We start from the raw sequence: 12,237 nt of genomic DNA, 5'->3' as shown, positions 1-12,237 counted from the left end.
CCTAGGCTTTTATTAAAATAATCCACCCATCCTAACCATCATGATGAAAAAAAGAAAAAAAAAAAAAAAAAAAAAAAACTCAAGATTCATTTCTTCACTAGTAACCAATAAAAACCAACGGCATTCATCATGATGACCATATTCTTCATCATGGGTATGTCAATTTAATAAAAACCTAGGTCTATTTAATATTCCCCTAATTTTTTACGTTAGTTTGGTTGTTTTGACACAACTCCCAGAATGCAGAAATTATCCAAGTCGGGGCCCTATCACCGTGTCTGGGCCTCACCCCCCCCCCGCGTCAGCTCTGGACAGTGGTTGAAATGGGGAACACTATATTTCGGCAACACAAGGACGAAGTCACAATTCCTGGCACATTCTTCTCGACGAAAGCTCGATACGTCCACTGAGTTCATTCGTTAATTCATATTTTCGTTCGTTCACTTCGGCACGTTCCGTCCAGCTTTTGTTGACGGAGGATGTTGGATTCCAAACGGGGGATGCAGTGTTTGTTGGTTTGTTTATTTGGTCCTCGCACTGTTTCGTCTTCAGCTGGTGTGGCTTTGAAAATCGGGTGTGCATGTCACCGATGACCTAAATCTTCACCCGACCCACCTTCTCGTCTTGCCTTTCTATTAATTTTGTTTCCGCTGATTTCACACGTCCTTTCGTTAACTTGCGGCAGAGAAGAGAACGGAGGGGCTGTGGATTTGTCCATGGCCAACGTGTCGCGCGTCTTTCAGACTTTCATGGCGAGGTTCTTATCTCAAGGCCCTTTCCCTTTCCAACGTGCGCTTAGGCTTATCTAATTAGGCTCTCTTCAAAAGGCATGAGCTCGATCTGCTTGGCAAGCCATGGCAACGTTCTTTTTGCGTCTGAATTTGTGGCCTTACCGAAGCGGTTGGAGTAGGGGGCATTGAGCATCGCACGCGATGACTATCATTTTGTTGTGCTTAATGGAACAGATGGTTCTTTTCATCATTTTTTGATGTTTCATGTATGGAAGGTTATGCCACAGAACCGAGTGAATTTGCTAGCGCTTTGAATATAGAGATGTGATGAATGGAGAGCAATGGGAGGGGTACGAAACTGATAGATTTCCGCTTCCTTCAATTCGTGAAATATTCTCTGAGACTATCCCTGGGAATGTGTTTGGCTGGAACCCAGAGTGGTGTCTCTGGAAGATATGTCTAAGCTAAGCAGCCAAATGCTGGCGGTCTTTCAGCAAGAGCTCGGTATTGCACTTTTCTCCACTAGCCCTCAATTTTAGTTGCTAATTTGAAGTCTTCTTAACCCTCAGCTGCTTTGATTGTAGCTTAAAAAGATCAAGGATGGCTGTTGTAACGCAGAAATGTTTCGTAGATCGCCACTAAATAACTCAAGCGTGTTGATACAAGTGCTGGCGAGTCAGGCCAGTGAGCGTCTAGTTGCGTATCAGGAGGCAGGGTACCGTCATTGTCACACCGATCATGCCGTGCTGGTGAAGTGTAATTGTTCATCCCTGTCTCCCCTGTCTCTGGTTGAATTGCCATTGGATTGCCACGGGATTGCCATGCTACAATCAACCCGCGCCTGTCTACATATATTTGAATCTCTTTCAGATACTATGTTTTTTTAAAGATATTTTCTCTCTTCATTATCCCCGCCTATCTGATTCCCGCGTCTTGTTGATGAGAACTTGTTGCTTGCACTTTGAAGAACTAGCAGTGGACAATGCGCTCAAGGGCCTTCAAAACCACGTCCAGCAAGGTACTCTCTTGGTGAAGCGTCTTATGTTACATGATCTCCAGGGTTTGTCTATTTGAGTGTTGGTTTGAAAGGGGTTTTTACAGGTGTTGTAAGTGAGCTCTCATATATTGTTTTCCTTGGCCCTTGGTTCTTGTGGTCGATTGCAGCACGCGGAGTCATGGAGGAGATTCAAGGCTTGCTGGGAGAGGCTAATGGAATCATGCACGAAGATTTGAGTGCGCGCTTGAACAACGTTGCATTGATAGATGGGGAGGGGAGCTCCGAACCTGCACAAGAAGAGGATGTTGGACAAGGAGCTGGATGCCATGTACAAGTAAGCGCCTTACCTTTACATTGACTTTGCCCACTTCTTCTTTGATGAAAATGAAGCATGCCGGAAGCCTTCAAAAAATTTATGGTTTGAATGATGGTGTCATGTTCATGCTTACAATGTGCATCCTTTATTCCCTACAGGTAACCTCCCTGAGAACCAAAGTACGTCAGCTATTCACTCCAGACTACGTGACAACAATGGCAGCCATTTACACCATGCTACAACAAGACTTCACCATGCAGGTCTCGTAAATCCACTTGACGACTTGAACAGATATATTTTCCTCAGTATATTGTCAACCACGGCCTTGCTTACTTATACCCGCTCCTAGTCATGTCTGTAGGTACTATGATGAAGTAATCTTGTGCTGTTCAAAATGCTACCAACTTCTTCTAAAACTTTCTAACAAGGGGTAGGATTGGGTGGCAAAACAGGAAAGGGTGGTGGGTACGCTCGGACTAGACTTGTCATCCGAGCTTTTACAAAATTATCAAATGATGTGGACGCTGCGGCCCTTTGTGGATGAATCTGTTGTAGAAGAGGCCCTCAGTTGGACCAGACCATTTTCGGGTTAGGAGGTGGGGAAGTTAGGTGGCGCCGATTTGTGATGTGTCAGGAAACTAAAGAAGCTGGTAGAACCATGCTTCAACAACGATCTCAACAGGGGAAAAAGAGATGTAAGTATGCCCGCCTGGGACGTGTCTGTAGTGAATACATTTGATTAGGCGTTAAGACTTTCTGAGAAGTATTTGTTGAGTTGGATGACGACTTCCTTGATTGACGCCGTCTTAAATTTTCCTCGTTCTGAGATGGGTAATGTTGTATTTTTTGAAGAAGAAAATGTTCCGGCGCGTGTGAGTCTGAGGAAATTTAATCTGTGATGTACAGTTCAGATGTGCTGGTGGGAGGACCATCAATCTCTTGAAATTTTGATCTGTAGCTGTGACCGCAAACTCTCGATCAATTACAGCTGAAGATGAAGAACCCTAGCACATTGTCCAGCACCCTGGTTGGTTATCTTTGAGATTAGTGCAGCCGCTACTTATGTTAGATGTTTAAGTAGGTAACTTTCTTTCTCATGTAATTAGTATAAAAGAGACTTTTTTGTGTGCTGTAGTGGCACCGACATGAAAACTCTCAACTAAAAGAGGTGTTGTTTTGATACCTCGTTCTGTTTGTTGGGCTAGAACCTCATGTGTACACCGATATTGATGCAACCTATTTCTGCAACTAAAGCGGATGTGCTTTGCCTGGCGAATGCTTCATCAGCCATTAGGCGAAAACCTTAGCATTTCATCTTGTAATCGGTACTTGTAATCTGGCAATCAGAAACCGAAAACGAGCAAGTTTAGTCGGAATCATCCTGTGACACGCAATGGTTCTAGAATCAGATATAGCCACAGAGACGTCGATACCTGCGTGCGCTTTGAGACAAGCAAGGCTGGTGCAGCTTAAAGAACTGATTCGAGGGCACACTAGAAACCAAATACCTCTATTTGTAGGCACATGTCTTCAGCATGTTGAGCAGATTGGAAGGCAACTGGAGTTGATAACTTTCCATAATCAATTGAAATTACTACGGAAGTGGTCTAAACAGTCAGAGTTCATCCATCACTGTGAAGACAAACTGAACTGATTTGTAGAAAATAATTCTGCGAAGCTCTCCAGCACTATTTCGTGAATGCAGGCAACCAATATTGTATCCACGAGGAGCTGAGTCATTAAGTATGCGCCTGCTTTTAGCACATATCGTCTCCCATGTTCGCCAAATACGCGTAAAATGCAATCTCATCCCGGCCTTCACAACACTAAACGACTACTTATGACCAAGTGTAGTCCTATGACTGCCCCGAACAATATCTCCATGCACAATGTTCACGAGTTTAATTTGGGTTGTACTGCCGCGGAAACAAGAAGCCTATGAGCTGGTGAAACTTTTCTTCTGGTGAATGAAGGTTTCACGATTCAATTGAAACAAATTGATGATGATGCTTAAGCCCACATGAGCGGCACTTGTATTCAGGCAACTACACTAAGCAAGTATTGACAAAGAGAGGCATTGTGCGCATACGCAACCAACTGCTGCAATGTGTGTTGATTTCGCCATCTTCGCTAGTAAGCAGTCCTAACATTCCCCGATTGAAATCAGAGCTACTTCACCGAAAGATAGCATTCAGTTATTTCCTTAACATGAGTTAGTGAGCCCAAGGTATTCAAGAGCAGGATGATCATTTATCTTCAGCTTCCCGCAATACAATCTGTGGACACCGCGTTACAGCGGAGTTCTAAAATAGAAAACAGAAAAGGTGCAATGTAATGTAATTCGTTGTGGGTATATGAGAATATGTCGTTCGTGCTAATTCCCGCTCATCAGGTAGGAGATGGAAGGAGCTCTGCAATCAGGAGCTTCAAGCCCACGTAAAGAACAAGGCATAATGACATGATGCTATTGACATCTAAGTCAAATTGAGCTTAAAAAATGGACAAATTCGATTGTGCAAAATGTATGCTTATCCATATTTCTTGATCGAAATAAAACCATTCCCTTCCTGCTTGAAACTTCCAAACTACTGGAGCATGAAGTTCAGTTCAATGATTAAAAATCAAAAACCGCTTGAAGGAGTGATTACCAAGACACAGAAATTCATGTGAAACATGCACAGGTGTTCAAACATTGAAACTTTGTAATAGGAGGCTGCAACAACCTCAATCTCAACATTCTATCAATATGAACCACAATATTTCATGACCCTCAAATTTTGAAGTTCGACACCAAAAACGAAATGTATATTACAAGCAGCAGGTGAGTAATGGAAGGAGGTGGAGCAGCTGCAATCAACTCACGAAAACGCAGAAACTATAAGAAATCTTTAAGAATATCAGAATGTCGATTTCATGCTGCCGATTGGTCACTCAGCCTTACCCAGAGCCATCATAAACTCCCCTTCACACACCAATTCGCCACCAACGTAGGCTTGACCCTCCATCTTCGCGATTCCGAACCTCTTGTTCAACTTAGTAAGCTTCATCTTCATCAGGAGGGTATCACCTGCAATGACTGGCTTGCGGAAACGCACTTTGTCTACTCCAGCGAAGAAGAACGATTCCTTTGAGCCCCCCACATCCGGCTGCAACATTACAATACCTCCTACTTGCGCCATAGCCTACTCTCGCAACCAAAATGGTTTCAGCACGCACGAGAGCACACGATGTTTTCAGTATTGGCTACGGTACTTACATGGACAGAACATTAGAAACCTGCTCAGGATTCAAAATAGAACAGGGGCCAGAAGACAACAAATAGAAATGCCCACACTATTACATTATTGACCTAAACCATGCGCACTGCAATGTTACATTCATATCAAGATGATCAAATCCCTGAAATGACGTCTTACCTCTACCATGAGCACCCCAGGCATGATGGGCCGCTGGGGGAAGTGACCAGGGAAGAAGTTGTCATTGATAGTCACATTTTTTATGGCAACAGCCGACTCCCCTGGATTGTACTCGATCACCCTGTCCACCAACAGGAACGGGAATCTGTGCGGCAGGATATCCATAATCTGATCGATTCCCAAAGCAGCAGGGAATGCGGAGTACCTCTTCTCGATCAGAACCTCTGCCTCCTCGGATGTGGAAGTGGAAGTGGGAACCTCCGCCGGCGCGGTTGTTGAGGTGGTTGTCGAGTTCCTGTCAATGGCCCCGACGACCTTAATGCTCCTCCTCGCAATACTCCCCAAAGCTTCTACGCCCCGCAATGCAACAAGCTTCCGCCCGCCCCCATTGCCGACGAAGAACGATGCCTTGGACACAGGGGCCATTGACGACGATGCGGCTGCGCTACAAGATAGAGTCTCGATCCCCGAGACTGCACAAATCGCCCCCGCGTTCAATGCAGCTGCTCCCATTGCTTCCAACCTCTCGAGAGCCAAATCTGAAAGACCCAACAGAGTTGTAGAGTGCGAACCACACGAGGAGCTAAGATGGGAGAAATGCGAAATCAGCGGCGACGCTCAGCAACAGACCCTCAGGGCCTTCTGAAAAGGAACGAGCCATGAGGCGGAGACCCCAATCATAATTCATCCAACAGTGATGAAACCATCAGGTTTGGGTGAATGTGAACAGTGACGAAGTAATTCGCCCTAATTTCAATTAAAGAAATTTTCCTTTAAATTTTTCATTTAAAGAATGACAGGCATTGTGAACTGGTACCCATTTTCTGATTTCAAAGATTCATACTTACCTTTAGTCAATCAACTTCTCGTTGTTACATGCAACCAATTTTTCAATAAATTGAAGCTCGTATACAGAGAAATCAACCAAGGACGCAGCAATTGCATTTTGATTTCATGTAAAGCGGTGTTGTTCAGTGATTCTGTGATGTGATTATAAGGTTAAGATGGCGGCAGCCTTGACATGGCGAGAATACAATTCTGTGTGAGTCCGAGGGTTAGTGCAAGAGATGATGCTAACATGAGTTTTGTTGGGTGGAGAACAATTTATAGAGGGGAAGCGGAAGAGCTCTGGACGTAGGATCTGCAGCTACATTCTTTGCGAGGTCAGTGTTGGTGACGAAGACCATCGGACCTAGAGTTATGAATCTTACAACACAAAATGTGATCTCGGTCATCGGCGAGTAGCGGTGAAGTCCAAGCTTCTGCCTTAGAATTCTCACTGTCAACCTAATTCTCGCAGCTCTAATTGTTACAAGCTACAAGTGAGAAGACGGTTTCAGTTTTGGATTGGGTTAAGAGTACTAGTTTGATGGGCTTAATTCATATGCACAACATGGAGTTCTGTTTGTAGGCATCTTGAGTGATTGGTCTTATCAACAGTTGTTTTAGATCGTCTAATTCTCTATCGTTGCGACGACTCTGAATTTCAATCTGCTTGGGACACAAGTCTTTCATCTTTCGTAACGGAGTTTGCAGGGTTTGACCTTACCAATTGAAATATGCGTGAAGTACAAGATTCACGACGTCATGCTCCAGGTGTGTGTGCGCATGAGTGCAGTTCCCGAATCTTCGACTTGCTCTAAGATACATAAATCACAGAGGCACCACGTGAGGGAGCTAGAAGCACACGGAAAGTGTGGTTATCATGGAATAACTGGCTTTTTTTAGTACAAATTGTCGTTGATGAAGTTTCTTGGCTATGGCATGGAATGAAGTCAAGTGAATTGTGGATATGGCACTTCGTGCCTTTAACGGCTTTGTGAGCCTTCAAGAAGAGCTTGAGGCGCAAACATACAATGAGGTACACAACGGCTTCCTTAATCATTCCCCAAGTTTTCAATGGTGAGTAGTTCCCATGAGGTTGCATATTTGGTAAGTTTGGAAGACTGATTTGATTGGTTGGTTTCGAAGTATTCTGGAAACTTCGCAAGCTGATCCAGTTACCAGGTTGCAGAGTTCCATGACGTTGTATTTCCTTACATTGTGCCGCAAAGAGTTTCTTCGTGACGCCACATTGTAAATATCCAAGAATTGATGGATGCGCTTTAGTTACAGAGAGCTAGATTCACATATAACGTACATATAATTTTGTAACAGTAGCCTTAACTCATCCTGCCATAACATCTTGATAAAATCACTAACATTGCAATGAAATTAGATGAGGCGAGTGACATGTACTGAAATGTCTCTTGCCTTGTCTTAGTAACCATCAGGAATTTTCTTGATTTGATAGGCCTTTGTGTTGGAAAACGAGTGACTCTAAGGCGTAGTGAAAGCAACCAAGAAACTATTGTAAGCTGAAAGATTATCATTTTTCTAAGGAAACAGATCTGAAGATCAAAGCAAGAGGTGGCGATCCAACAACAGAGGTATCCGATGAAGGAAGGGGAGAGCACATGGGGAGGTCTCCATCTTCAGAACCTTCACCTTGGCAACGTGGTATTCAGATGTCCCATTAGTTATCCTGGTTGGACTTATTAATTGAAAGAAAGGCTCACTGATAATAGGCCTCTTGTAAGGAATGCTTCACTTAAAAAACTGATAGAAAGCCCGAATTTGTTGCTCCCCAGACCAGTCACTATAGAAGCTAGTTTCACTATCATCTCTTACTAGTGTGACTAGTTCACAAGCTTGTAATTTCGGAATACTGGCAATGGTTCTGAAGAATGTCACCAAATGACCAGCTTCCGCGAGCCTTGAAGGCTACTGTTACAAAATTTTATGGCAGGATGTCTTCGATTCTTCACTGTGGTCATACAGCCATTCCAAAGCGCATGATGCAAGTGTTGTAGATGAGATTGAGAGCCTTTGTATTTCAGCCCTTCTCATTGAAAGGTTGTCTACACCCACACTTTCTCTGCAAAGTTTAAGCTATGTCATTGTTGGGTCGTCACAGTTCATTAACTATGCATTAACTATACATTAACAGTGCATTCAAGTGACTTTGACTGAGTCAACATGATATCACCAGTCACGATAGTCAAGCTTGAGTCAAGTTATAGATTAAGAGACCACAAGTTGGGGATGCTAGAGTCTAGTCTTCAGATGTAAGTCTTGCCCTGTTTTGTCATGTGCAAACTATCTTCATTCACAGTTGGGAATTTTCAGAGTTGAAGAACAAGCATTTTTTCATATATTTTTGGAATGAGCATTTGCAACTCTTTGGTAGGCATCCTCGTTAGAATAAAATTACGTATCGTGTTGATTTATGCGTTCTGTGACCTGATGCTCACGCATCTGGATGGTTACTAGATTTAGCTGGTCGTCTGACTAGTTGAAAGTGAGGATGCAGTGTTCTGTAAAGCTTTGGTTGCTCCAAGTGAAAGTCTAGGAAGAGCACTAGGAGCCACCAGTTATGCCCTTCGCCTTAGTTTTCCACATCGATGACCCATTCGTGACACAGACTGGGGAAGCAGTGTGAATGAAGGATCCCGCTTGTTACACATTCTGAGATGCTTTCCAACGCTCACACTAAGGGAGGTAGCCAGAGTAACAAGATCTCTGCTAGAACGGCGTTCAAGGCTCCCAATTCAAGAAGGAATACTTCTGAGTTCCTCTATGATATAAGGCTCTGGTGCCAGCTGAAGATTCGGGTACTCCCCCCGAATATAGTGGTCATTCTAGGGTTGGATTGTGTTAACAAAAGGCAATGACGAAGAATTTTTTCACACAGGATATAGGATTCTAGTGACTTGGACGTTGAGGGACAAGAATGAGAGCTTCGATGATGTTACTATACTGCAAGAGAAAGAGTGCATATCCACGAAATTGGAGAGGACCCTCAATAGCTCTGCCCTTCGAAGGATTAGTGACCTTGTGGTAAGATACTCTAGTTGCGACTTTAGTATTGATAGGGACATAGCAGTTTAGGGATGCTTGACTTGATAGAGAAACGGAAGCTTCCTTTCAGCATTCTAGTAGCTGATGCCCATTCATGAATCCCTTGTGCTCTTGACTCTGAACAATGTCAAAGACCCAAGAAGGGGTTGACTTCAGCTCCTCCTGATCAATTTTTTTTTTTTTTTTTTTTTCAAAAAAAACTAGCACCGTATCAGTTGTTAGGCTGCCAGTACTGTAGAAATTGTCTTTTCTGTTGACACAACTTGTACCTATTCCTGCACTTTCTCCCAGTAATATGAACGTCAATCTGTAATATTCCCAACACATTTGCTGGGACTCTGGCAGATGAACTGGTTTTCTTACAAGGTACTTTTTCCACTTTGTTGGTAAACATGAAGGGATTTTATTATACTGCAATGCCAGCCAAAAAAAGGGTTTGGCAGGTCCCCTCCCTCCAGTGACTTGTCCCTGGTTAGTAACAGATAAGGAAGGCCCAGTTTCTGCATTGTGTGACTAGTTGACCTTTGAAACAGGAGGAGAGTACCTGGATGAGAAGAAGCACCTCCAGCCTTGCTTTCCATGGAACTTCAAGTGTTGCAGAAAGGGCCACATTGAATATTTCATTGGCTCAAAGCATAGGAAGAATATGAAGTGGTACACACAGTCACCATTTGGATCTTTTCCAGGCTGGGTTAGGTTCTCCATCTGACCCAGTCTTGACTGTGGCCAGTGCCCCATGCATCTACAGGGAATCAATCACTGCACATGTGTTATGGGCTTCAATTAAAAATCATCGTCAATTAATTATGAGCTAGAGAGAGAGAGAGAGAGAGAGAGAGAGAGAGTGATCATATGTGTACACATTAATATTAACCAGAGTGAGCCTTACATGTGTAGTAGCACCTTAATATGATACCCAATTTGATCCAAGCTGGAGAGAAGCTCACAACCTTGGGCTGGTAGGGGTACTTGAGCAATCATACAATTTTTGGGGAAATGGCAAAAAGGAAAAATGAGACTGAAAGGACAAGACAATGAAGCCTTGATGGAGGGTAAATTATACTGGAAGCCAGTCCCTGGAAAAAGATCACACAAAGTTGCTCCAGTACAATTCACAAAACATACATGAGCTGTGCCAGTGGGGCTTGCATTAAGTGCCTGTTGGGACCAAGTACCAGGCTCTCACTCATCAACAGTGCCTGCAGCCAAAGTGAGATTTTAGTAACAGAAGTGATTGAACCTCAGCCCACAGTAGCTCCCAAGTGCAATTCCATCCATAATCTACTGAAGCCACTGGGGGAAGGATTGATGGACCCTGATATTTCCATTGCAGTGGACACAGAATCCATGCTTTTAATGAAGAACCATCCTCATTGCCATCTTACAAAAATGAAAAGAAGGTGAGCAGCTTTCTTACCCCACCTCAGCTCAGACACAAGGGCCTATAAAAATTGGTATTCTCAGCATAGGCTCAGTACTACTGCAGCTCATGATTCTATCCTACTTTTCCTGCCTCTGCTTGCTTGATTTTGTTCTTACACTTATATCTTCATTTTTATTTTTCACTTTTTTAATCTTACAAATTTGCCTCCAGAGCAAGAGGGAGGGGGGCTTTGCACACACTTCCAAGCAGGAAGGCTGTAATGAGAAGCCTGGCTGGGTTGCACCTCAGATGACAAGGGCTGTAAAGCCATCCCATGAATGTGTGCTTTCCTTCTCTTCTCTTCCTTTGGAGCAGTCACCATGCTTCTCTTGTGCGACCTTTCCTTTGTTTGAGGTAGACGACCCATTTCCCATAACTTAAGCATATTTGCAGTAAGTGTAAAAATAAAATAAAAATACCCCAATGTAGTGAAATAGAAATGAGGAGGATTCCAGGTGTTTTCACACAATTTGGCCCAAAAATGGAATTTATATAAATGTTTTAGTGGAAGATTCTCTTTGACCCATTTCTGCCAAATAGGCCAACCTAATTCTGATTAATGGTGGGTTATAAAATTGAGAATCCAACTTTTACAAAACCGAGAAGTGTGGCACCTAATTATATTATTATTCCACCCCAACCAATCAACAAGTGCCACCTATTGATAATTCACACATACCCATTCCAAGTACAATGAATTTTATTTATTGCTCACAACTTAACATCAACACTCTTTGTGAAGAACAACAACTAGAAGTCATGCAATCATACTAAAAATATTATAATATTAATAAGAAAGTAAATGAATATGTTATCTTGATTGTTAGATCTCTATATGTATTGATAACTCTACATAACTAAGAAATTATCTGGAAATGGAAATTTATATTATTCCAATCATAAGGTCATTCTTTTAATTTATTTTATAAAAAAATAACAAAATAACAAAACCAGCCATATTGTATTAGTAAGCCTTTTTTCTTCTTCTTCTTTCTTCTTTTACGTGTGAATGTATGTGTGTATACATATATACACACACACACACACACACATATATATATATATATATACATATATATACATATATATTTTACAAGATGATAAAATTTATAAATGAAAGTAGAGTGAAAAAATATTAAATATATAAAGAAAAGTAAAAGAAAACTCCCATGATGTGTTAGAATATAAACAGTCTATATAATATGAAAATTTATATGTGTAATTATTGAAATTAAATTTAAATTTTGTATGGTACTTTTATGATTAAAAAAATTAAATAGAAAGTATTTTTTATATATTTTCAATAGGATTTTAATCCAATCACCTAAATTTTTTTTTCATGATTGTATTTTTACAGTAGTATCATTTTTACCAATGTGATTAATCAAAATCTTGCACAAGTGTTTGTTTCAGAGCTTAAGCTTTTAAGTGATTTTTTCTTCTTTTTTTTTTTT

At 42.0% G+C, this 12,237-nt stretch overlaps 2 protein-coding genes and 1 long non-coding RNA gene across 17 annotated transcripts; 2 read left to right on the top strand and 1 right to left on the bottom strand.

Annotated features, from left to right (window-relative positions):
- Nucleotides 1-511: 511 nt before the first annotated feature.
- On the top strand, nt 512-3,251 carry LOC112276755 (uncharacterized). 4 transcript variants are annotated; one of them, XM_024508410.3, is made up of 8 exons: nt 512-757; nt 1,168-1,235; nt 1,398-1,487; nt 1,708-1,749; nt 1,896-2,062; nt 2,203-2,304; nt 2,497-2,739; nt 2,951-3,251. In XM_024508410.3, exons 1-7 carry the CDS (start codon nt 717-719, stop codon nt 2,635-2,637), a joined length of 651 nt encoding a protein of 216 aa, XP_024364178.1. In that variant the 5' UTR covers nt 512-716; the 3' UTR covers nt 2,638-2,739; nt 2,951-3,251. The 4 variants fall into 4 exon arrangements, with proteins under 4 accessions (XP_024364178.1, XP_024364176.1, XP_024364180.1 ...); XM_024508408.3 differs by having other exon boundaries at nt 1,350-1,487; XM_024508409.3 differs by lacking the exon at nt 512-757 and adding an exon at nt 888-1,006 and having other exon boundaries at nt 1,350-1,487.
- A 1,477-nt stretch (nt 3,252-4,728) lies between these two features.
- LOC112276754 (uncharacterized) lies at nt 4,729-6,068 on the bottom strand. The gene is made up of 2 exons (XM_024508407.3): nt 5,461-6,068; nt 4,729-5,226 (listed from the first exon to the last, which is right to left on the bottom strand). The coding sequence occupies exons 1-2, from the start codon at nt 5,971-5,973 to the stop codon at nt 4,972-4,974; spliced, it is 768 nt and encodes a 255-aa protein (XP_024364175.1). The 5' UTR covers nt 5,974-6,068; the 3' UTR covers nt 4,729-4,971.
- Nucleotides 6,040-8,266, top strand: LOC149986377 (uncharacterized). 12 transcript variants are annotated; one of them, XR_016500729.1, is made up of 5 exons: nt 6,040-6,170; nt 6,571-6,623; nt 6,997-7,056; nt 7,236-7,321; nt 7,842-8,266. It is a non-coding gene; the product is annotated as an uncharacterized LOC149986377 (long non-coding RNA). The 12 variants fall into 12 exon arrangements; XR_016500727.1 differs by having other exon boundaries at nt 7,849-8,038; XR_016500731.1 differs by having other exon boundaries at nt 7,236-7,362; nt 7,842-8,038.
- Nucleotides 8,267-12,237: the final 3,971 nt, after the last annotated feature.

This window comes from Physcomitrium patens, chromosome 24 (assembly GCF_059467195.1).
Source record: "Physcomitrium patens ecotype Gransden chromosome 24, ASM5946719v1, whole genome shotgun sequence".
In the NCBI taxonomy this organism is placed as follows: Eukaryota; Viridiplantae; Streptophyta; class Bryopsida; order Funariales; family Funariaceae; genus Physcomitrium; species Physcomitrium patens.
Note: the sequence above shows the minus strand (reverse complement) of the source record. Positions and strands in the feature narration are given on the sequence as shown.

Coding starts and splice junctions, on each gene's coding strand:
- LOC112276755 (XM_024508408.3), top strand. CDS start 717: ATGGCCAACGTGTCGCGCGTCTTTCAGACTTTCATGGCGAG. Junction 758..1,167: donor TTTCAGACTTTCATGGCGAG/GTTCTTATCTCA, acceptor GCTGGAACCCAG/AGTGGTGTCTCTGGAAGATA. Junction 2,305..2,496: donor AACAAGACTTCACCATGCAG/GTCTCGTAAATC, acceptor GTGGCAAAACAG/GAAAGGGTGGTGGGTACGCT.
- LOC112276754 (XM_024508407.3), bottom strand. CDS start 5,973: ATGGGAGCAGCTGCATTGAACGCGGGGGCGATTTGTGCAGTCTCGGGG. Junction 5,227..5,460: donor CTGGGGTGCTCATGGTAGAG/GTAAGACGTCAT, acceptor TTGCGAGAGTAG/GCTATGGCGCAAGTAGGAGG.